Raw genomic sequence first — 25,746 nt, 5'->3', positions numbered from 1 at the left:
TAAAATTCAAACCTGTTAAGAGTAACATTCCACCAAAGGAATGTTACTCTTAACAGCCTGATATTTTATTTGAATGACAATCTTTCAAATTTTTTGTCATAAAACTTAATTAAAAAAAACATTAATAAATAAATAAATGTTATAACCAAAGCAGATAAGAGTGTCATAATGGATCAAACAGAATATAACATAAAATACAGTCCCCAAAAAGATTCCTCTCTGCTTACCAGTTTATAGCACAAGATCCCACTAAGCCTAAAAAAAAAAAAAAGGTATAAATTATGAGAAAATTTTACATGTTGGCCCAAAGAAAATTTCAAAAGACTAACATTCGTTTTTCATTTTGATAAAATTATGTAGACAACTAACATGCTAAGAATTACTTCAATTTCCTGACCATTTGACTCATCATCTATACCGTGCAACCTCCCCTCTTCTTCCATCTAGCAAATTTTTATATAGAATATCTAGAAAGCTAAGTGCTGCTCAACACCACACAAATCAACATTCTGGACCAATAGCAAACACGTCTACACTCTGTAGCTGATGTGGGCTATTTGGTCTCATGTTTCAGGCACATTGGATACATTATTAGTGCATTTAAAACAGCTAACATCTTAAAACTTTGCAGAGGGAGGAACTGTCATCCTTCCTATACACACTTGTTTACCAAATTTTTCGTTATCCTTTTCTGTTTAGAAGACACTTAAGCACACTGAAAGGTACTTGCATAACCAATCTGTTATCCATCTCTTCAGTATGACATCTTCAGAACATCTATACACAGAACTGGAGATATTTATTCTAATTGATCAGCTCTTTCCACTATAGTCAATTATCTTCACAATACTTTTTAGTCAATGATTACAACCTCTATAAAATAGACAAAATACTGCATCCCCTCCCCCCCTCATCACTTTCATACCTGAAACAGTGGGTCAAAACAAAACTATTCCCATCTCCTTTATCTGGGGATGCATCTGAAAAGATAATTAAAGTTCTTCATAAATATAATCTTCATGCCACTTTCAAGTGGCATGAAGATTATATACACATAATATAATATACACATGAAGATTATATACACATAACATAATATACACATAACTTGCAATGTTTACCCATTTTCTGAAGGATCAGCACTATTCTCTTGTACATTCAGCGACAGAATGTAGATGTTGTGTTGTATAGAGTTTTGTGTGTGCCAACTTTGCTTAAGGTCAGACTAGTAGATTTGGTAACATCTACCTTGAAGAACATTCACTTAAAATAATACATTTACTGTCATCAGTACAGCGAGTCAGGACTGGTAAACCATGCCCGTTCTGATTTGAGCAGAAGACACTCTGGAATGCCTCTTCATTCAGGATTAAATGTAAGTTCTAATAGACTACTTTTAGAATCAACACCAGCTATGAAACACTTCCCTAACTTCAATGAGTATGACTGCATTAATTGGCCTCAATGTCAGATGCAATCAAAAGCTATAGAAATGTTAAGAGTGATAGCACATGTTTCCTCAAACCTTTCCATGGCACCTGTACCATTGGTGGGCAGTTTAGGCTTACAGGAGGTCAGCTGTCAATCTTAAATGGCAGAATTCATACTGGTGATTGCTGATTAATTGGTAGGCTATAATAAATTTAGTTTAATCCTTTATCCAAGTGCATACAAACACACTTGGATACACTTTATCCAAGTGTGTTTGTATGCAAACACACTTGGATAAAGTGTATCAAGCCTGAAGTATCTTTAGGACTGAAGCAACTCGTGGTAAAGGTGGACCAAGCTCTCATTACTACTTGAGTTTGTCTTAGTATCTCCCATAATGCAAAGCACATCTCCTTGCAGACATGTATAATGCAATGCATTAAGGGAAGGGCCACTACCCAGACCGGTTTCAACCTTTATTGAGTTCTTGTCAGTGGGAGCCAGACCTGGAGCTGGTGATACTAAGATGGAAGCAACGGAGAAGTCATATTTACCTGTACAAGTTGCCAAAAGGTGTCTCACCTTATTATTAAATTACTCTGGATTTAAAGAAAGATGTTGGAAGTTATTTTTCACTAGATTAGACTATAATAAATTTAGTTTAATCCTTTATCCAAGTGTTGCCTCAATCCTGAATTATCTTCAGGACTGAGGCAACTTATGGTAAAGGTGGACCAAGCTCTCATCACTACTTGTCTTAGTATCTCCCATGATGCAAAGCACATCTCCTTGCAAACATGTATAATGCTATGCATTAAGGGAAGGGCCACTACCCAGACCGGTTTCAACCTTTATTGAGTTCTTGTCAGTGGGAGCCAGACCCAGAGGTGGTGATACTAAGGTGGAAGCAATGGAGAAGTCATATTTCCTATATGAGTTGCCAAAAAAAAAGTTTCCAATAACTGGTAGGCCTTTAGGTAGGTAGTATAGAAATTCAGTACATAATGACTTTCTCTATTATTTTGGAGAGTACTGAGGTGATGGCAAATGGTTGGTAGTTTGATGGTAGAATTTTATCTTTTTTTTAATTTTTTTTTTAATAGGTTGGATATATGCTTGATTCTGTGGTATAGAAGATTGACAAAGATGATAAAAGACAGGTGTTAGCTCTGCAGCACAATGTTTGATTACAGTTGGAGATATGAAATTAGAATCAGAAGACTTGTCTAAGTTCTTTAGTATTCTGATGTCTTTTGGTATATAAGTGGCAATTTGCCTTTCTCATCTCTGCAGAGTTTTTTAAATGTCTTGAACCTTCTGGCTCCTTACTTTAACTGTTGTGTACAGCTTTTGTAATTCCATGCTTTATGCTTCTAACACACACATCCTGCATGGTACCATCATAGCCAAGGTAAATCATAAATCATCTTCCACTATGTCAAGAACTTGCTGCTGCTTTTTTTTTTTTTTTTTTGATAGTAAGATATCAGAAGAATCCTTAATTGTTTTGCTGCCAACAAATTTCCAAGTCCTGATGGTATCAAGCCATATGTGTTCCAGAATTAACCACCCATCCTTTATTTATTTATTTATTTTACTGTCTTTTATACTTGCCTGGCATCTACCCTACAGTATATAAACAAGCCTGTTTTCAGTCCATTGTAAAGAAATTAGATTAAAGTGTTACGTTGTTGTTTTTTCTTATTTTATATATTTCCTTTCTATCCTTCAATCGCTATTTTACTTCTTCAGATATCGGGCCTAATATACTTATATCTAGGATTGTTTCCTCTTCGGATACTGGCAAATTTATATTATGCTGCACCAGCCAGTATCCTATAGCAGAAAAGATCCTTATTCAGGGAGGCAATACTAGATTCTGAGGCGTTCTTACACTATATTTTACTTTAATACGGCTGTATAGATTCAGACTGCAGTCATGACCTAAATCTATGATTATATACACTTTCTAATTCCTTCCTGCCAAAAGAGGTTCTATTTTTATAAGTGGTAATTCGGAATCGTAGTCAGGTATAGGCAAATAAATCATATTTATTGGAATATCAAAGCAAAATACACTAAAGGAATTCAGGCATTCAATTTATCTCAATTCTGAATAAGGAAACCTGCGTTAAAAGATCAATACACTTTAAATTTAAAATCAAAGGTTATAAAGCATGTAAGACACAGTGACGATAATCACTGTGTCTTACATGCTTTATAACCTTTAGTGACGCCTCAGAATTGGGATAGACAGCAAATGATATGGTGTTAAGCTAAAATTCCTTTCTTCAAGCTATTCATAAGATAATATAACAAACATTCTAATGTTATTCAGTTACTATAAGTCTACAATCCTAATCTCGTTATGTTAAATCAATCACATACAACAAAAAAAAAAAGACCTCTTCCAAACAATTCTTCTTGCTCTCAAAAGATGGCTAACTATCTAATTAGAGTCTGTCCACAAAGTTCTTTTGAATAATGTTCGTAATTTACATTCACAAGTAATTTTCTCTCTTCTAAATAATTCTAAACACAAAATAGAGTAATTTTACTTTACTGAACTTTTTCCGACGTCTTTCTGCACCATGTGTACATCTGTTTACCTTTTGTCTATTGGCTGTCCTTATGCCAGCGTAAGGGCTATGCTATCTTCATAATAGCTGCCCATCATGGACTCGATTCTTTGCGTCTCCGGAAACATCTCTATTCCTCTCGATGGGACTTTTCAAGCGAGGGCTGGAAATTTCACCTTCAGCTCTGCATGGAATCCTACAGCATTCTTAGGAAAGCCCGCCATCCGACATCGTAGCACTGACGCTTCATCCCCTTTACTCAAACCACTGTCTAACTTCTGAACCAGGAACCAGGAAAACGATAAGACAAGAGAGAGCCGATACGGTGCTCATTCCCTTATATTCATCGTTCGAGCCCCCCCTTTTTCAGAGTCCCCTTTGCACACGACCTATATCTTTTCTCCCCTTGGATTCATCCCTTGCTCTCCCCTTTGTTGTTATACTCTTGTATTCACGGAATTCGCATCGACGTACTTTCCGCATAAGCTACTGCCTCCGGCGTTACGGTGGACACGTGTAATCGTATACCTTCTATGATTTGTTACTTAATATCTATCTGGTGACTCATCATTCTATACAGCTAAAATGAGGCTTAAATAATATTAACAAATTCCTCTTTTAAGACATTCCCTAATTCGATCTTGGTATGATCATTATAGATTAAAATACATGGTATATAAAATAAAATGCAATTTTATACATATGTGAAGAAGTTTCACTTTAATTTCAGCTGATGTGCAGGTATTTTTCTTTGTTTGTGTAGTTTAGTATGTTAGACCCTGAATGAATGATTTCTTTGCAAGATTCCTTCATTCTGGATCTGACAAAAGTCATAGTTATCTCAAAAATAATGGAGAAGATTATCAATAATTAACTTCTCATCTGGAGGTTCATTGGATTGATTAGCAACCACCAGTGTTGATTCCATTACTCTCATTCTTAGCTATCATTGCCCATTTCTGGATTCAAGCCATGGAAAGGTTCTGGATCTTGTATAAATGTTGACATTTCCAGATATCTTATCATTTGAGCAATGATTACATGTCATGGTAGATGGTTTCTTCTTTTCATGTTTTCTCACTATTGCTGGAGTACCCCAGTAGTCTGTTTACACTTGTCTGGCATTTACCTTACAATGTGGAAACAAGTGCGTTTTGCCCATTGTAAAGAAATGAGATTAAAGTCATGGTTGTCTCAAAATAATGGAGAAGGTTATCAACAGCCAACTTCTTAACTGGAGGTTCACTGGTTTGATTAGCAACCACCAATGTTGATTCTACCACACTTTTGCCTTTTAGCTATCATTGCCCATTCCTGGACTCATGCCATATAAAGGTTTGGAGAATCTTGTGTAAATGTTGATATTTTCAGACATCTTATGGTTTGTGCAATAAAAGTCTCCAATTTTTTCTCAGATTATTTACTACATATCATGATGAATGATTTCTTCTTTTCAGGTTTTCTCACCATTCCTAGAGTATCCCATTGGTCTGTACTTTTATTCATGCTCATCTCTTCCTGCTAACAAATTACTTTTTCTAGTTAATTTCAAATCCTATCCATTTTTGCTGATCACAGTACACTCCATTTCTCTTTTTCATTCAACAAACTTCTAGGGATCAAATGATCTGTGCTTCATAGAACTTCTGTAATCGTTCTTTTAAATCCTGATCTCATTGCTATTCTCCATTGGAGTGAGGACTACATTAGTGAACTTTAGCATTACTAGAACATAGTTCTTTCTTATTCTCATAAGAGAGATCTGTCTTTTCGTTCCTACTCATCTTTGGTAATACTTAGGTCTCAATCTAGATCAGATTTCTTTTCTTGGGTTGACTTCCTGTCAGAAACATCTCTACAATCTTCTCAACCTATAGAAAATTTGGTGGTCTTATCTGCTCAAAACCTGCTTCTCATCTTGGACTCCAAACATTATAGAAATTCCAGATTTGTCCATCCCTTAGAATCCCTATTTCATGTTTGGGATGGTGAAAAAAAAGAAGGGGGGGGGGAAGCCTCCCAAAAAATACTCTCTTAAAAATACTAGTGTGCTTAATAGAAGCACACTAGTATTTTTAGAAACAGAACGTCTAGCCTCCTAGACGTTCTGTTTCTGCTTCAGGCCTTTTCTATATGTATATTTTCATGGCTGCTGTTGTATTGAATTGGACATCACCATTCCTTCTCTTTCTCTAACTTGTAACTTTTCTTTTCTCCTTACCTCTGAATAATAGTTACTATTGTTTTAATAGATCACTCAAGAACCAGGAGAATTCATGATTACTTTTCCATATGGTTATCATGCTGGATTTAATCATGGCTTTAATTGTGCTGAATCAACTAATTTTGCTACACCTCGATGGATTGAATATGGAAAGAGAGCATCACAAGTAAGTATTATTTAAATATAACAATTTTTAAATCATGAAGAGTTTTGTGGATGTTTAAAATTTTATGTACTGATATGGCTTAATTAATAAAGCCACTTATAATTATAACGATTAACTTCCTAAACATATTTTAAAACTGACTGTTAATAGAATAAAATTTTTTTGTAGTTGTAAGGACTTTAAAAATGCAAGTTAGAGATAGGTTCTAATTGGAATCAGGCAGAAACCTTAAAATGACATGAATCCTCATTCAATACCAAAGCAATTCTGTTTCAAAAATTGTATTTTTCATAAGTAAAGAGTAACTGGAACTTGACATTGTCAGCATCCAGGAATGCGTTAGCAGAGCTAATCTCAGGTGGTATGGTCACTTAAATAGAATGGGAGAGGAAAGATTAGCAAAACAAGTGTTCTCTGCCAGGTTGGCAGGAAAACGACCCAGAGGAAGACCAAGATATAGGTGGATTGATACTGTACAAAGTGCCTTAGAGGATAGAAATATAAGTTCTGATAATGTTGGAGTCTTGACAAGTAACAGACTGATTTGGAGGAAAATTGTGGATAGGAAGTTAGTAACGATGTAATTTTTTCATGTAGTACTGTCATATCCTGTACACCCCTTGAGAGTACATGGCAGAAATTTGATGATGATGAAGAGTAACTGGGGCTTAAGAGTAATTATCAAAGAACCTAAATGTTTTCATTTTGACATTGTAAAATAAACAGACCAATCCAAAATTTCATGTACAACTTAAGAAATTGTTGGCCTGGTTGGTGAGTGGTTAGTGTATTCACTCTCCAGCCAAGAGGCTGCAGGTTTGAATTCCATTATAGGCATGGATGTTTGTGATTGTTCTTCTAACTCTGTGTGGAAAGGACATCTGTAGGTCCACTTCTTCTAGTAGGAGACTTCACTCCCAAAATCCAGTAAGGTATGGAAGTGACCATATGGTGTTAAAATTACATCAGATTTGAAGAATTAACTTATAAAACTTGGAAAATTTTTTAAGTATTGCAAGCTAAGGCAACTTCGATCATTATAATATCTAGCTAAGACAAATATAGACTTCTCAGCTCTATAGTTTAATATTTTATTATGCACCTACCTAGAGATCACTTATGGTGAATTTAACTTTCTGACATAGTTACAATATTGAATGATAATTTTTTTCAACTTGGTCAATTTGATACTTGGTGTTTCAGGCTAGTGAAACCTGTTCAATGCATTAATAAAATGTGAATATACAGGTTGTGGATAGATTTTGTGTTGTTTAAATAGTGCAGCCAAGGCAACTTCGATTTCAGACTTGTCCTCATAAGATCGCTGGTAAATTTTTGAAACTTCACTTTCTTTCAACATTTGGCTATAAAATATAGATACCACCATAATATCCTCCATTTCGATATAATGAAACTGTCATTTAATTGCATAGAGAACATTATATTTAAAAAAAACAATACAACATGAAAATCAGAACAAAATATTCTACTTATTCCTTCAAATAACAAAAATATTAATGTATATATTAAATTGCAAAATATAGAGAATAAATTATGATGTAGGAAAATGAATTTTTCAGGCATTTTTTGGAGTAGCATATGTCTGATTTTTTCATATATATTTCTGACTTTTGAAAAAAAAAAAAAAAAAACTCTTTCAAGGAATTGGACTAGCTGGTAGCTAGTGCGAAAAGAAGTCTTCTGAGAAACTGTACTGCAGAATAAGTTTACTCAATAGCTTTGGAAGTCCTTCTGTTGCATACAATAAGGGGAGACTTTTCCGAATGGTTGCATTTCTTATGTTGCATCTAACAGGAACTTTTCTGCTTCAGCCAACTGAATACTGAATCTTTCTCTTTCTAAAGATTTGAACCAAAGCTTAAATATTGGAAAAACTTGCTAAATTGGCCAAATACTGAAGCAAAATTGAATATTCAGCACATCCCTACTTATTTTACTTTCCCATTCAGCAGTTGTCTTGTAGCCCCCCCCCTTCTCCAGGGTGAATGGGCATTCTTTCTTGGTGGTGACCAATTCTCACTCCCTTGGGTCATTTTTCTTGTGGCATCCATTGAACAGGCTCATACCAGTGTAAAGATTGATGTTTCAAGTACTTCAACATAAGCCATCTGTCTTTTCAGCTCTTATACAACTCTTCTGCCTTGCATTCAGTGTCGATCATTCTCTCCCATACATAAGAACACTATTGTCATTTGAAGTATCATCTTCTTGGTTTCCTGTTGAATGTTTCGATTCTAGCACATCATTTCATTTGTGCTAAAATCTTTCTCACATGTTCCTGACTTATGAATAACAGATCCTAAGTACCTGAAATGATTACTGTCTTGACATAATCAACTATATCTAAGTCTCACCTTCTCCACCAGTCATAAAGTATTTTCTTTTGGTAAAATTTACTTTTAGATCATGCATGCTGTAAACATCAACCAGTTTTCTCATCCTAAAATCAGTCATCTTGATCTTGAGCAATTATTACTTGATCACTGGCAAATAGTGAATGAATGAAACTGTTCTAATTTCAGTTCCCATAGTTCTAGACAAATCATTCCAACCATGCCAGTACTGCATCAAGGTAAATCGTAAACAGGGTTAGTGACATCTTTCGTCCTTGTCTCAGAGCTTTCGATGTTACAAACTCAGCTGATACCAGTCCCCCACTCTTAACAGCTGCTGTGTACCTTCTATATATTCTCTTAATCAAACTGATCATTGCTTACTCACATTCATCTTCCTCATTGATCCCGAGCATCAGCTAATGGAAACTGAATCACAGGGCCTTTTCAAGATCCACAAAAATCAAATGTGTTTCCTGCCCTTTGGTGATTCTTTTTTCTATGGTCATCTATCTTATGATGAAAATATTATCAGTACAGGATTTTCCAACACACAAAAGGCAATACTTTTCTCTAACCTTGCAGTTATAATTTTACTATTATAACTCTTTATTACTCTTTTTAAAGATAGAAGTTATATATGATAATGACCACTCAGCAAGAATCACATCTCCTTTTAGAACTTGATTGAATATTCTTGTTATTATTTTTAGCAGCTAGTTGCCTCCATATTTCCACAATTCCATGGGTACTCTTCCTGGGCCTACCCCTTCCCGTTACATGATCTTAAGGCATCTTGCACTTCATCTTCCAAAAAGGGATCTGATCTGCATATGCTAGCTCCTGTACCCTCAAATCACTACCTGTGTCTCCCTCAGTGTATTCCTTCCCATTCTCTGTCAGAATATCCTTCAAGTGATTTATCCAGGCTGCCAGAGGTATTAACCTTACTGGATGCGATCTATGGTTTGATGTTCTGATGCACCTGATGTTCCTCCATGCTTGAGCTGACCTATTATATCCTAATCGGTGATTAACTTCAGAGCAAACTTTTTCAACATTCTTCAACATCCTTACATTTTGTGCAATTTTTTTTTTTTTTTTCATTTTTCTCTTAATAACAGGATACTTTTCCTGATCTGCTTATCTTCCAGAACTAAGCCAACCTTTATATGCATCCTTCTTTTCAGCAGTGGTTTCATCACCTTCTCCAGTCATCCATTCTACCTTACTATGATTCAGATTCTTTCCAAACCAAGTGCCTCCTTAGCCACCTCATGAATAACCTCTTTGATATGATTATAATCCTCTTGTATGTTGCATCCAAGTAAATCTGTGAACTACAGGAATGCCAACTGATGAATTCATACTTTGTGCTGGAAGTATGAATTCATTAGTTGGCATTCCTGTACTTCACACAAATGCAGTCAATCTTTTACCATTATCATTTTCTACATATCATTCACCATAAGGTTCAACTGTTAAATCCACGGTCCTTTCACCAGTTATACTATTTAAGTCTCCAAGTATAAAAGCTGTTAGTCTCTATATATCTCCATCGCTTCACTCAACTGCTCAAAATACTCATCTTTCACCTGTATCAGTACATCCTCTTTTGAAGCATATGTTCCTCTGATATCCATTTCCACTCCATAAATATTGAGTACTGTTAATAACCACTCATTAAGTTTTCCTTCCAGATTTTAATAGTGGTTTCCCATTTTTTTCCCTCACAAATGAACTCTGCTCACCTTATCCACACCACTCCAGATATATATGCAGTGTGCCTGTTAAGTAATGAGACGACATTTATTATATCAAAACAAAGAGCTATATTTGAAATTATCCATTACACAGATTCAAAATAATCTCCCTTCAACTCCATAGAGCATTTACATCTGTCATACAGGTTTTCGAAGGCATGGTGGAAGTCCTGAATGGGAACCTCCTTCAGTCTAGGTCACACTGTGTTGGTTGTCCTCAGCGTCACTGAAATGTTCCCCTTTCAAGGCACACTTCATCTTGGGGAAGAGGAAAAAGTCTGCATGAACCAAATCTGGTGAATTGGGGGGGGGGGGGGGGGTTGATCACAGAGATTGGCTTTGAAGCCAGAAACTGCTTCACAGACAGCACACAGTGTGCATATTTATACAATTATACTTGAGGAGAAGCTAAGAAAAATTGTGTGTGTGTGTGTGTGTGTGTGTGTGTGAATGAGAGAGAGAGAGACTTGGAGAAGTGCAAGCTCAGTTCAGGCTAAATAAGGGTTGCCGGGATCAGATTTTTATTTTGGGACAGATAGATGAGAAATCATGGGAATATAACAACAATCTGTTTTTAAGTTTTCTATATCTGGAAAAGGCATATGAAGGTAGCAAAAGGAAGAATGGTACAGTTATATGTAAATTGGACATACAGTATAATAAACACATTCTGATTAAAAAAAAAAAAAATCTAGACAACCCTTCATAGTAGTTGATATGGTTATGTACATCATAACTATGGCTCATATGGGTATAAAAAGAAGCACATGGTCCTGCAATCTTCATAGACATATAGTTAACAGTAAAATTGGGAATGCTGAAGAACTTTGACTTTTGACATAGCATTATTATAAGATTCCATCTTTGCAACAACTCAGTTCAGGAAATTATCTGCCCTAATCAGCTATAAGTGATGTTATTGTGAACTGGAAATGCTTATCAGCATCAAAAGCACAATCACAGCCTGGTAGGCCAAGTAAATTCACAGAGTCAGACTGCCCATTGCATAAGAATGTGGCATGAAAAAAAGTGTTTTTTTCTTGGTTGAAACACTCACTACTGATTTCTAAGCCTCTACAATTAACTCCAACACCATTCCTGTTTGTTGGCAGCTGAAGAATGTTGATTTCCATGGCCATGCAGCTGCATACAAAGCTTGATATCAGCAGGAGCAATGCCAAACATCCTGTACAATGGTGTAAAGCTTGTCACCATTGGACTCTGGAACAGTGGAAACAGATTCCACTGCTCTGACAGGAAGTGTGGGTTTGCTAGGAAAACAGTACCTGCTCAAATTTGTTTTGCCAATGGTGAAGTTTGGTAGAAGAGGCTTCATGGTTTGGAGTGGACCATCTAGTTTCAGTATTGGGATATGTTAATGTTTCTGACATTTTGGACAATTCCATGCTTCTAACTTTATGACAATAGTGTTCAGTGAATGCCTTTTCCCTATATCAATATGACAGTGCCCTTCTCCACAAAGCAAGGTCTGTGTAAAATGGTTTGATGTGATGGGTGTTGACTTTCTTGTAGAGTCCTGATCGCAATCCCATCAGACACCTGCAGGATGAATTGGAATACCAATTGCAAACCAGACTGAATCGTCTGACATGAATGATTGACCTCACTAATGCTTTTCTGGAAGGATGAAATGTAATTCCTGCAGCAAAGTACCAAAGTCTAGTGGAAAGCCTTCTCAGAAGCTTACTGGCTATAGCACCAAAGAGTGGACCAATTCCATATTAATACCTTTCATAAATAGATTGAGAGCTGGGATAATAGCAGTCATTTGAATATTTTTGATCAGATAGATATAAACTATATGTAAGTTGTAAATCAGCAGATAGAACTGAAGGAAGTACATGAAATAGGTTTGATATAAAATTAAGTTCAACTGCAGTGCATGCTGTTACCACTATTATTAATCACCTCTCTGTGAATTATTTTGTCAAGAAAAGTGGTATTAAACCTGATGTGAAAATTGGAAATATTCAACTGAGCTCTTTTACTTCATGTATATGATTTTATACACCTATATAAATCCAATAACAAGTCTTCAGGATGAGCTGAATAGATGCTTTAACAAATTTGCCATGAAAATCGGCAATGAAAAGACAAAACTGTGAAAAATAGCAGAAACAGGAAAAACATCAGCTGCATTCTCAATGGAGAACTTATAGAACAAGTACAATTTTTCAGTTATTTAAGTGCAAGTTTCAGAAGATAACAAATTAAACATGGATATAGAAATCAGTTAAGTTGGTATTGTTGAGGGAGAGGAGTTGTGTAAATTTCTATGGAGCTTAAGAGAAATTGACTAAATCCTTAAATTAAGAGTATATATATATATATATATAATACAGTAAATACAGTGCAAACCAGTTTTAACTAATGAACTGAGACTTGGGTTAGAATTAATCCCAACAGAAAGGCAGAAGAAAGATCATCAAAATACAGTTGAATCTCACTATATTAAGCATGACTATAGCAAATTTACTCATTACAACAGACTACTGAAAAAGTCCTAACCAAGGCTAATAGGGGGACAGGTGTCCATAAGTGCTGCTGCTGTGCTAAAAGAAATTCACTATAGCAAATTATCCACTATAAGAAATATTTCTGCGAATTATTTTAAAGGAGTCTGCTGTGCTGAAAGCAATTCACTGTAGCAAACTTTCCACTAAGAAATATTTCTGTGATTCCTAGGAGTTTGCTATAGTGAATTTCTTTCAGCACAGCAGCACTTACAGACACCTATCCATAAGTGCTGCTGTGCTTAAACAATAAACAATGGTTTTCAATTTTATTTAAAATTGAAAACAATCACTCTTTATTGTTTAAGTCTGTGTTTGTCAATACTTGTATTCTCTGGCAGTTTGTCTTGAATGATAAACCTGAGGTTACAGGATAAGAAATCCTGCTGCCTACATATAAACTGACTAACTCACCTTCACTTGAAAAGCCCTTATAAAGGTTCTTTGCATTGTTGATAGGTTTCACTATTTGTCTGAAGTAAGAAAGAAATGCAGTTACACTGAACCAGGAGGGGGGGAGAGAGAGAGAGAGAGAGGAAGGGGGGGGCTGTTTATTCTTGTTGGAGGATAACCAGGGATAGAGTTCATTAACAAGAAAAAAATTTGGGAACTAAATTGCATATTTTAAGGATCCTTGAAATTGATTCAAATATTCCTGCATTGTATGGAATTGGTACTGCCATACAGGAACAGGCTTGTGTCACACTTGCACGGAATCTTCTTTGATGTGAAGCCATTCTATAGCACGATGCTTAGGTTGATATCAAGTTCTACTTTCAAATCATTTGGATTGGAGCAGACAAGATGTGCTCTATTTAGTAAAGATTTGATTGGCTATTTTTGGTAGGGTGATGAACTGAATCCAGTTACATGTAATGGACGTTTATGATGAACCAAAATTGTATGTACCAGTGGGACATTAGAGACGAGAATGCATAAGAAAGCTAATTTTCTGTCCTATTCTTTTTCCACAGTGAAGTTGATATGAGGGTGTCAGCTACTAATCTTGGTAAGGAATTAAGGTAGAACTGCTTCAGATTCTGGCCAAAAGCAGAAACATCACCCACATAATATGCCCAAAATGATGGCTTTAGTTGTATTGAGGAGAATAATGAATCTTTGTTCCAGGTAGAAATTAACTAAGACTGGAGAAAGAGACTTCCCAGTACAGGCAGCCCTCGGTTTACGATGGTTCAATTTATGCCAATTCATAATAATGGCGGATGCCTGCACGTGTTTTCTTACTTAGTGTGGTCTGACAGAGAAATGACGCTAGCAGGCACGCTAGTGTTTTGAGTGTTTACCGAGCTACTACGGCGTATATGTATCAAACCTAATTTTACTGTTGAATCTACCTAATTGTTCTATTTAATTTTGTTTTACATACATACGTATTTAAATTGATAAAGTACGTAATTACATACCATATCTGATAAAAGAAGTGCAGAAAAGTTAGCAGAACTTGGTGTTAAGAAGGTGCGGAAATCAATCACACTTGAAAAGAAAATGGAGGTGATTCGAAGAATGGAAGATGGGCAGACACGTGCTAATGTCTGTAGAAGTATGAACTTACCTCCATCGACTGTTACTACAATTATGAAAAATGCAGATAGAATAAAACAGTCTGCACAATAATCTTTGTACTAAATGCAAAACTTAGTACAATTATTGTACTAAATGCAAAACAAATAAGTTATAGCAGGGATAAACTTCTTGAAAAAATGGAAAAATTATTATCATTATGGGTGGTTAACTTGAATCAGAAAAACATTCCTCTGATGCACGCTGTTATAACTGAGAAAGCATAAACAATTTTTGAGGATCTTAAAAAAGACAGATAAAGGCGAAGAAACATTTTTAGGAAGCAAACGTTGGTTCATGAGATTTAAGCCTTAAAGTAAGTGCCATAGTGTCAAATTATGTAGTGAGAGTGCAGATGTTGTGGCAGCAGTTGCTTTTCCTAAAGAATTTCAAGACTGTGTAGAACAAGGAAGTTATCCTCCAGATATCATTTTTAATGTTGATGAGACTGGACTCTACTGGAAAAAATTGCCATCATGCACCTTCATTTCCTGTGAAGAATGTTCTGCTCCAGGTTTTAAAGCTGCAAAAGATAGACTTACGCTTTTGTTGGGTGCAAATGTCACTGGAACTTTGAAGCTTAAACCAATGTTGGTGTACCATTCACAGACACCACATGCCTTCAAGGGTCTAAAAGCCATGCTGCCAGTCTATTGGAAATGGAAAAGAAAGCTTGGGTTACACAAGACAATTTTATAGATTGGTACACAAATTATTTTTGTCCTATCATGCTTCGCTTCTGTAAAGAAAATGATTTGCCAGCCAAGGCATTGCTTCTCTGGAATAATGTCCCTGGTCATCCTCAAAACCTTGCTGAAGTAAGAACACCATTGGATGTCAAGGTTGTTTACATGTCCCCAAACATGACATCGCTTTTGCAACCAATGGATCAGGGAATTGTATCAATCTTCAAAGCCTATTACCTCCGTATAACATTTATGGAAATGGTAAGAGTCTCAGACACTTCAGAAAAAACTATTAGAGACTATTGGCGATTATTTGATATTTTGAAGGGCATTAACAACATCAAGGCAGCTTCGAACAAAGTGTCAGCAAAGGAGCACGGCGAAAACTTCTTCCAGCATTTATGCATGACTTCGAGGAATTAGAGCAAGAGGAGAATGTTATTGAAGACGTTACCAAGCTTGCATGAGAGGTGGGTTTGAACGATATTACAGCTGAAGATGTGACAGAGGTCTTAGAAAGCCATGCCATGATAAACTGCTTTCTAATGAAGACTTAAAAGAATTTGCCAAACAATTAAGTCAACATCCAAAGGAAGAGAAAAAAAATGAAGAAGGTCCTCTGAGAGATATACAAATGTCCAATTTACAGTGTATCCTTGCAAGCATAGAGACATTGCTTGATGAACTCTGCGAAATGGACCACGATTGGGAATGGAGTGCAAACGTTAAAAGGAGTGTAATCGCATCTATTCGACCTTACACTGAACTCCTTAAAGAAAGAAAAACAAAATATAGACAGTTAACACTGGATGCTTTTTTTTAAAAAAATGCAGGTGATCTGAAACCAGGAACTTCAAAATAGAAATATGTAATATCTTTTCGAAGTTTAATATTTTTTGTATAATTTTGTTTTGTTTTCGTTATTAATAATTTTATTTTAACAAATATACAGAGGCTGTTCAATAAGTTATAAGACTATATTTATACAGAAAACAGATTACCTTTAATCGTCATCATTTACATGGTCTTTTTCGAAGTAACTACCGTGAGACGTGATGCATTTGTCCTAACGTTGCATCCACTTCTTAAACACACGTGAAAGTCCGTTTTTTGAGAGTTCTTTCAAAACTGCCTCCGCAGCTTTTACACATGCTTTGTTGCTTTCGAAATGGTGGCCTCTTAGTGGTTTCTTGAGCTGAGGAAACAGCCAGAAATCGCACGATGTGAGATCAGGACTGTATGGAGGGTGTGATAGGATATTATGTTGTTCTTTTGCAAAACGTCCATTACACCACCAGCAATATGTGGCCTTGCATTATCGTGGTGCAATAAGAAGCCATTCTTCAGCAATGGACGCTTCCTTTTGACATGCTGTACCATTGTCCGTAAAACATCCGCATAGTATGAGCCGTTTACAGTATTCCCGGGTTCTACAGCGTGTTGGTAAACAATGCCTTCGTAGTCAAAAAAACATTATGGTCATAACTTTACCAGCCGATTTTACAGTTGATGCTTTCTTGAGGGTAGGCGAAGACAGATGCTTCCATTCACTGCTTTGTTGTTTCATTGTAGGGTCATAGTGATACAACCAAGCTTCATCTGCTGTAATGATGCGTTTTAAGAAGTTTTTGCCTTCTTGTTCCAGTCTTTCTTTCCATTCTGTGCATGCATCCACTCGATACTGCATTTGCTCCGGTGTCAAGAGTTTGAGAATCCATCGGGCACAAACACGTTTCAGTCCCAAATGTTCAGCCATGATTGAGTGAACACTTCCCACAGAAATATTCAGGACAACATGCAGCTGGCGTACTGTAATTCTGCGATCCTCCTTGATGATAATCGCTGCTGTGTTTATCATTGTCTCTGTGATGGACGTTGAAGGCCTTCCCTCATGTTCAAGATCTTCCACATTTTGCCTTCCTTCCTTAAAAGTTTTATGCCAGCGAAAAACACTTGTCCTCGACATTGCTTCATCGTGGAAAGCTTCGCGTATCATGAAATTTAATCGCATAATGCTGTTCCAAGGACGCTTCCATTTCGACGACTGGTCGCAGCTCGTAGGCGCGCCGAAACAAGCTTGCGTATAGTCGCGTCTGGCACATCAGCCCGTATACGCCATCTATCAACCTCTTTTGTTAATACAGACAGCAACATTTCTTTATTCCACAGAAATTAATATTGTGATGAGTGGTTTCGCGACAGTAAAATTAGTCTTATTACTTATTGAACAGCCCTCACATATGTATGTATTATCATAGCTTTAAATATAATAATGTTAGACATGTTTCATGTGCATATTTTTTGACTGCATGGAACATAACTTTGTACCTCTCATTAAAATTGGGTTCGGTTTATGCCCGTTTTTTCAGGAACGGAAGTGCGGCGTAAACTGAGGGCTGCTTGTATAATTTGTTTCTACAGAAGTAGTAGTCTTGGTGAATGAAAGCAGTTTGAATATCTGGAGGGAACTCTAACTGGAGAGTGTCAGCAAGAAGGTATGCCAGTGAATAAGACTGAATGTCAAACTAACCTTCATGGCAGTAGGCTGTAAGGATAATTGTTTTTTTTTTTTTTTTTTTTGTCAAGAATGCACTTCTACTATTCACAGAATAGTAGAAGTGCATGCTACAGAGATGAGTTAGGGACTTTTCTAGAAAAGAGGAACATCTTTGTTGATTTTTGGTAAACCATAGAAATGAGATATTGTTTGAGTCTTTAAAGTTTTTGATAGTATCCTCCTCAGAAATAATTACTTTATTAAATAGTGGATTATTTGTTGATCTGGCTATTAGTAGGTTATCAGTCTCTCTCTCTTCGATTTTAGGGCTTTAAACTCAGCTGGTGACAAGTTTGGCTGTAAGTGGTTCACAAGGAGGTTGGCGGGAAGGGAAGTGTTATGTAATTTTGTGTGTGTATATATGTGTGTTTCCAAAAATCTTTCTGCAATGCCATAAAGGGCTGTTAAAAATGCATTAGTACTGCAAGTAGGCTGAGTGTCAGACACTCAGCCTACTTGAGTGTCTGACACTCAGCCTACTTGCAGTACTAAGTGTCAGACAATTCAAAACCTACTACTTTAGAGGCCAAGATACTTTTTCAAGCCACTGCATCCCTCCATCAATTTCACCATCAAGCATGTAAGCTTGATGACAATTTCCTTGTCTATAGTAGGGTTCAAGCATATAGCTTTTCAGTTTGAAGAAAACAGACTTTTCATAAAATTTCGTGATGTATATTTTATTTTTCTTGCTTTCAGCAACTCTATAGGATCTAACTGTGGATATAGTTTATGATGAATATCATTTATATTTGCTGTTTTCGAAACCATAATATACCAGATGGTTAAAGGAGGATAGTAAAAGGTTTAAGGTGATTCACTGCACTGCTTTTATTTTATTTTTTTTTAAAAGCATTTTCCCAACCACTTTACTTTGCTGTTGTCTCTGATTATGTTTAGGCTGCTGAGATGAGTATATTATGTCTGTCAGTCACTTGGGCTCATAGCAGATGAGCCCAAGTGATTGAAATTGATTAACCTTTCTTTATCACATCATTATATCCTTTAAACTTATATTTTTTTATTTAAGTGACATCATTCTGTGCTATGCAGATGCACTTTATTAGTACTACTGCTTATAATGCACTAGCATATTAGTCACAGCTGAAATTTCAGATTTTGTGCATAGCACAGAATCAAAAAGATTATTTACACTGAAACATCCATAAGGAATGCATTTGCCTATGGGGGAGGGTGGGAAGTATGACTTAAAGTATGGAGCTGGTTAGACCTAAACAGTAATATTCTGTATTACTAGTACCACAGTAAAGTCATTAATATTGATAAGAGTTTAGTTTATATTGAACTCTAATTTTCATGTTGAAATTAGTTCATTTCACCATGAAAAATGATGTTTTGAGTAATCAGTTAAGTAAAAAAAAATCACTCTTTACAGTTTAAAATTATTTCCTCTTATTTACTCATCTGGTATTTTTTGATTTTACAGTGTACATGCCGAAATGATTCTGTCAAGATTTGTATGGATGTATTTGTACGTAAGTTTCAGTCCGAGAGGTATGAATTATGGAAGCAAGGACGAGATCTTGGGCCTCATCCAGAAGATCCTACAAAGTGTACAGTAGCACCTGCCCCCACTAAAGCTGAGTTAGCTGTTGCTCATCATAGGTTTGTTTGTTGTTAATAATTTTAGCATATATTTAAATATATTCTGCTATCTCATAGCATAGAGACCCATGTACAATCCAAGAAGGGAATCTTTACCATCTGACTTCTGTCCAGTTTCTCTCACCTTGTTTTTCTCTGAAGTAATGGAGGGAACCCATATACTAACTTGAAAGTATCCTATCTTTTCTTTGTGTTATGCTCAGTTGCCTGTCATAATCTTCTTGGCGACTTGTTTATGATTTATGATAGGACAGTTAATTGAGTGTGTTGTCTGTTTTTTGTAAATGGCATATATTACTTTGGTCAGTTTGTCTGTTTTTGTAGAATGAAAAAACTCGGGGGTTTTTGAGAGGAAAAATCCTTCGACCTCCATGTGAGGCTAGTTAATTCACCATCAGTTTGTAAAGCCCTGATAAAAGCTCTTTGTTAAAGTCAGAATTTATCAGTAAGTTCCTTCCATTTAAAAGGCATTTTTGGTATTGACTAAGCTATGGAGGCACTTGAAAACTCTCAACTAATAAATGATTGCCAGTGTTAACCACCTCTGTTGATCAGGTGGGGATTTCTTTGCTGATGTCACCCATCTTTGGACATCTTTGTCCAAATCTTTGTGCCATGTTTGGCACAAAGTAATTAAGCACATCGGGAACAAAGTCTGTTAAGTAATCATTCAGTCTGTCCTTTGACTTCTGCAACTAGTTGCCAGCTTCCTGACTGGATATACACTCTGCATCTGTTCTCTCTCTTGGAATAAAAGCATTACAACTGATGCCTCCTCAGCTTCATGCAGATCTAGCAAACATTGAGTATTGTTTTTATATGTGGGATGGTGCCTCTAAGAGCTCTCTAAAAATGCTATTCTTTACAGAAAAGAGCAGTTGGATTGATGCCCATACTCCTTTCACTTTTACACGATTCCATTTCTGCTACTAGCTTCTACTGCTCAACTGAACTGGAATTAGTAATTTCTCCACTCTACTAAATCAGTTGAAATGTGTGCAACAGCTATTCGGCTCCTTTTTATGGTCTAACTCCAAACTCACAGAGGAAATGTATTTTTATTTTCATTTATTCCTTCTCTTGCTGCTCTCTGGAACAGTCTCCCACTTAATAGGTTCCTCAAGGAATACAGTCCAGAAGGAAGAAATATTAACATATTTCTTCCTTCTCAATTTTCTGCAGTTAGTACTAATGTACTATAAATTGAGCAACCTCTTTTGTGTAGAATGATCATAAAAAAAAATTACAGTACTAAAATTGTAATATTTTAGTACTGTAAATATAATTTTATCATCAATTCCTTATGAAATAAGTATATAAATACTACAATAGTACTTAATTAAGTTTATATCATTAATAATTTTGTCAGCAGTTTTCATTCATATTAATTTGTTATTTTTCAGGTCTTCAATATTGCCAGATATTACATTATAATCATTCAGGGCACTGTTAACTGCATTCAATCCAACTAGAAACCATACGTCTTCTTCCTGGCATCCCAGCTTCAAATACATCTGCTAACCTGTCCTCTGTTATTCTGTTTAAATGACCATATCACCTTAGATGGTTCTGCTCCCACTTTCTAGAATGCTAGCAATATCAGTTTCCTATGTAATATCTTCATTTCTAGCAAGATTCTGCTATTGATGCTATAAGTTCATTTCCCCTAGTTATACTCAAAACTCATGCACTGTATATGGGTGGTCTCTAGTCTTTGAGCAACTGTTTTATTTCTAACCTGTCTCTTAGATCCATAAGTTATTGGTTTCAGCATCTTCTTGTATATTACCACTTTAGTGTTTTGGCTGATTTCTTTCTTATTTCATCTAATCTTTAAAGGTACCTGTGGCATAACTATAAACAACAAAATTACATGATGATAACCACAGTAATAAACTTTAATGAAAGTACAGATATTTTGTACTGAAAATGATAGTACATCAGTGCAGAAACAAGCAAATCAAAGAAAAGGAATACAAGGTACAGATCTAACAGATAAGCTTAGGTGTTGATGGTTATTCATGACTTATTTTTCACGGTATTAACAACACCACAAACACTTTTATCAACAAAGATGTTTTATTAATGCTTATATTTCGCTGATTTTCAACTCAGCATCATCAGAGCACAACACACATGTAAACGTGACAGTGAGTGAGTGAAACAACAATATTGCAAAAGACAAAGGATCTAAAGTCCTATTTTTGGTGCCCTCTAACGAAAAAAAAAAAAAAAAACAGCAGTTATCCAGGAGTTTTTCTTAGGATAACCGTCTCCCAAATTTTTGGCAAATTAATGCAACCATATTTGTTAAGGTTGGAAGTATTCTTCAAAGCCATTGCTGACTCAAAAAATAATCTTTCAGATCTATAACGACTCCTAAATAGCACATTCGTTTTCCTCCATCTAATCCTGTGTGAAGGAGTGTCCAAAGCGTGGTCTGCCAGTCCCGACTTGCCATAGTAATAGTAGCGAATGTATCTTTCATGTTCTTCCAGGCGGATGTTCACTGATCTTCCTGTTTGCCCATAATATCATCATCCAGTCCAACAGTACGGCATTTTAAAAACACTTACACACAGAGCCAGAGCCATTTGTTCTAACGATACAGCTCTGGCCACTGAACTCCAGTACCTGCGCCATACGTTCTTAGCCAACGGCTACAATCCCTACAAAATAGATAAAATACTACATAGGCCTATTACTCTGCCCTCCCCTAATACACAAGGATACAACACGACCATTTCTATTCCCTATATCAGAGGTACATCGGAAAAGATAGCCAAAGTTTTGTTGAAACATGGCCTTCGCACCACCTTCAAACCTCATGTCAAGCTGGCAACTCTGATCCGCTCGCCTAAGGATAAACTTCACCCTTTAGCACACCCAGGAGTGTATGAAGTTCCATGTGACTGTGACTTGGCCTATTATGGGCAAACAGGAAGATCAGTGAACATCTGCCTGGAAGAACATGAAAGATACATTCGCTACTATTACTATGGCAAGTCGGGACTGGCAGACCACGCTTTGGACACTCCTTCACACAGGATTAGATGGAGGAAAACGAATGTGCTATTTAGGAGTCGTTATAGATCTGAAAGATTATTTTTTGAGTCAGCAATGGCTTTGAAGAATTCTCCCAACCTTAACAAATATGGTTGCATTAATTTGCCAAAAATTTGGGAGACGGTTATCCTAAGAAAAACTCCTGGATAACTGCTGTTTTTTTTTTTTTTTTTTTTTTTTTTTTTTTTTTTTTTTCTCGTTAGAGGGCACCAAAATAGGACTTTAGATCTTTTGTCTTTTGCAATATTGTTGTTTCACTCACTCACTGTCGCGTTTACATGTGTGTTGTGCTCTGATGATGCCGAGTTGAAAATCAGCGAAATATAAGCGTTAATAAAACATCTTTGTTGATAAAAGTGTTTGTGGTGTTGTTAATACCGTGAAAAATAAGTCATGAACAAGGTACAGATATTAATTTGTATTAATTAATTGTCTTACCCAATTAAAAATGGTTGCCATGAGCTAGAAATCAAAATTAATATTAATAAATAATATTAAAACTATTTTTGATCATCATCAAATTCCTGATATATATAACCTCATGGAGTGTACAGGATCTTATGATAGTGCTACATGAAAAGTTGCATCATTACTAACTTGCTGTCAACAATTTTCCTCCAGATTAATCTGTTTTAGCCAATATTACCTCCGAAAGGATCATCGACAATGTAAAAAAAAAGGGTACGTAAGGGTCAAGGCTGGATAACTGGGAGGAGACCTTCACTTGGCTTTTTAGGGATTGCGCTGAACCGACCTGGGCTTCTGACCTGATTTCCAGTCTTCACCTTCTCATGATGCACCCTGTTGTGTATCTACCTGGATAATGAATGACCCAGGATGTGCTGGCAATTTGGAATTTAGCCAACCAAACTGTATTCTTATTGCTGCTTAAACCATAACTCAAAGTTATGGTACAACATGATGGAACTATTTTTGATGTTTACATAAAATGAGAATCTTCCAAACTTTTGAGAGAGAGAGAAAGATAATCATTCCAGTCAGGTTAGGCTGATGTAAAATGGCTTCACAACTTTTTTCAGGTGAGGCATTCATATTTAAAACTGCTTCTATGGAGAAGACGAGCATCATCCCACTGAATACTGTGTTTAGTGTCAATGCTATGCTGTGCCAGACCAGAATTGAATACATGAAACCTCTGGTCTGGTCTCTCACAGCATAGTATTGACACTAAACACATTATCTGTTGGGAAGATGTTCAACTTCTTTGTAGAAGCAGTTTTAAAGAAGTTGAAGCCATTTTACATCAACGTAACCTGAATTAGAAATTCTCTCTCTTTCCCAAAAGTTTGGGAGATTCTCATTTTATGCAAACATAGAAAATAGTTTTAATAATAATAATAATATTATTAAAATTAACATTATTATCTGAGCCCTCCAGGGAGTGAAGGACTCATCGAGAGAGGCTAAAAATCACTCAACCAGCTATCATACCTTCCCTTAAATTCATTCACACTAGATGCACTCACTACCCATAAGGACAAATTATTCCACTCACACACTGCTCTCTGGGAGAAAAACCTAGCTCTTACCCCTTTCTTGACTGCAAATAAATTTAACTTCATGGATGTCCCCGTGTTCTCTCCCCCACCTTCCATATAACGAAAATTTTCATCAGTTGATATCCTATAACACCCATTCAAAAGTTTATAGACCTCTATCATATCACCCCCTCTTTCTCCTGTTAACCAGAGTCTGCAATCCATATACTTGCAATCTGTCCTCATAATCTAAATCCCATAATCCAGATATAATCTTTGTAACTCTTCTTTGCCCTTTCCACAGCTTCTTTATCCCCCTTGGAACCCAGTAGACAAAATCTGTGCACAGTAATCCAGGTGTGGTCTTATCAAAGCCTTTAAAGAGACAAAATTACTTCCTGATCCTTACATGTCAAGGTTCACTTCAACATTGCAATTATCCTCTGAGTTGTATTTGCAACTTTTGCTATGTGACCTTTGAACTTTAAATTCCTATTCACCAAATACGCCAAGATCCCTTGCCTCTTCAGTTTCTTGTAGCATAACCCTGCTAATATAATATGCTGCAAGAACTCTAATCAAGACAAAGTGCATAACTTTACACTTACATTAAACCAACAGCCATTTTAGTTTGCCCAAATTTCCAGTCTATTCAAATCATTTTGTAATTGTTCAATATCAGTAGCATCCCTGATTGTCTTGCCTATCTTCACATCATTAGCAAACAATTGCACATCTGATATTAGATCCTTCCTGATGTCATTAATGTATGGATTGAACAATAATGGCCAAAGGACTGAACCCTGAGGTACACCACTGCCACCTTAAATCTGGAAGATTCCCACCCACTGTATACCACTTTTTGATATGTCTGTCAACCATCCCTTGATACAAGTCAAAAGTTTATGTCCCAATCCCATATTCTCCAGTTTATGCAACAGCCTTTCATGTGGTATCCTATCAGATGCCTTAGAAAAATCCAACATTATCATAGCGTATCCATTCCCTTTATCCAACTCAGTCATAACATTGTTATAAAATATGAGCAAATTGCTAAAACATGACCTTCCTGTAGTAAACCCATGCTGTTCCTTGCATGGGTTTACTAAAGGAAGATCATGTTTTAGCAATTTGCTCATATTTTATAACAATGTTATGGCCGAGTTGGATAAAGGGAACGGATGCACTATGATAATGTTTAATTTTAGCATGTTTGTCTACCCATTTCTGTGCAAGTTCTTACCAACTTTTCTAAAATCTTCACTACCACACCAGAGATACTTATAGGTCGGTAGTTAGATGCATCAGTTTTTGCACACCCTTGTACAATGGAACTATCATACATTCCTATGGTATCGTTCCTAGCTGAAATCAATCTGTCAAATGTTATACAAACATGTGAAAGGCATAGCCAATTTGGCTGAACATTCCTTTAGCAAATGGGCTGATATTCCATCTATCCCTATGGACAAATTCTTATCGAGGTTATGCAACAGCTCTTCAACCTCATTTTCATGAATCTCTAACTCTTCATACACTGTAGCAGTAGCACTGTACATGCGTACATACACCTGGTTGATATATCTTAGCGAAGTGAGCACTCATTAACTGAACAATCTCATTAGCTTCTGACACTTGAGTATCATCTGCATTCGATAAAGTTATTCTTACACATTCGTT

The 25,746-nt window shown here is 36.1% G+C and overlaps 1 protein-coding gene across 4 annotated transcripts in view; it reads left to right on the top strand.

The window, feature by feature from the left end:
• The window catches only part of LOC150108594 (lysine-specific demethylase 4C-like), a 366,824-nt gene that overhangs the window by 123,915 nt on the left and 217,163 nt on the right, over positions 1–25,746 (top strand). For all 4 annotated transcript variants that reach the window (XM_090390884.1, XM_090390883.1, XM_090390881.1 and 1 more), the window contains exons 7-8: positions 6,263–6,400; positions 19,323–19,501. In XM_090390884.1, the coding sequence (XP_090247010.1) occupies positions 6,263–6,400; positions 19,323–19,501 (317 nt within the window). The remainder of the gene's footprint in view (positions 1–6,262; positions 6,401–19,322; positions 19,502–25,746) is intronic.

Source organism: Typopeltis vanoorti, chromosome 3 (assembly GCF_054136105.1).
Source record: "Typopeltis vanoorti isolate ZY-2024b chromosome 3, IOZ_Tvanoo_1.0, whole genome shotgun sequence".
Lineage (NCBI taxonomy): Eukaryota > Metazoa > Arthropoda > Arachnida > Uropygi > Thelyphonidae > Typopeltis > Typopeltis vanoorti.
The sequence above is the reverse complement of the archived record's forward strand: the minus strand, read 5'-3'. Positions and strand labels throughout refer to the sequence as shown.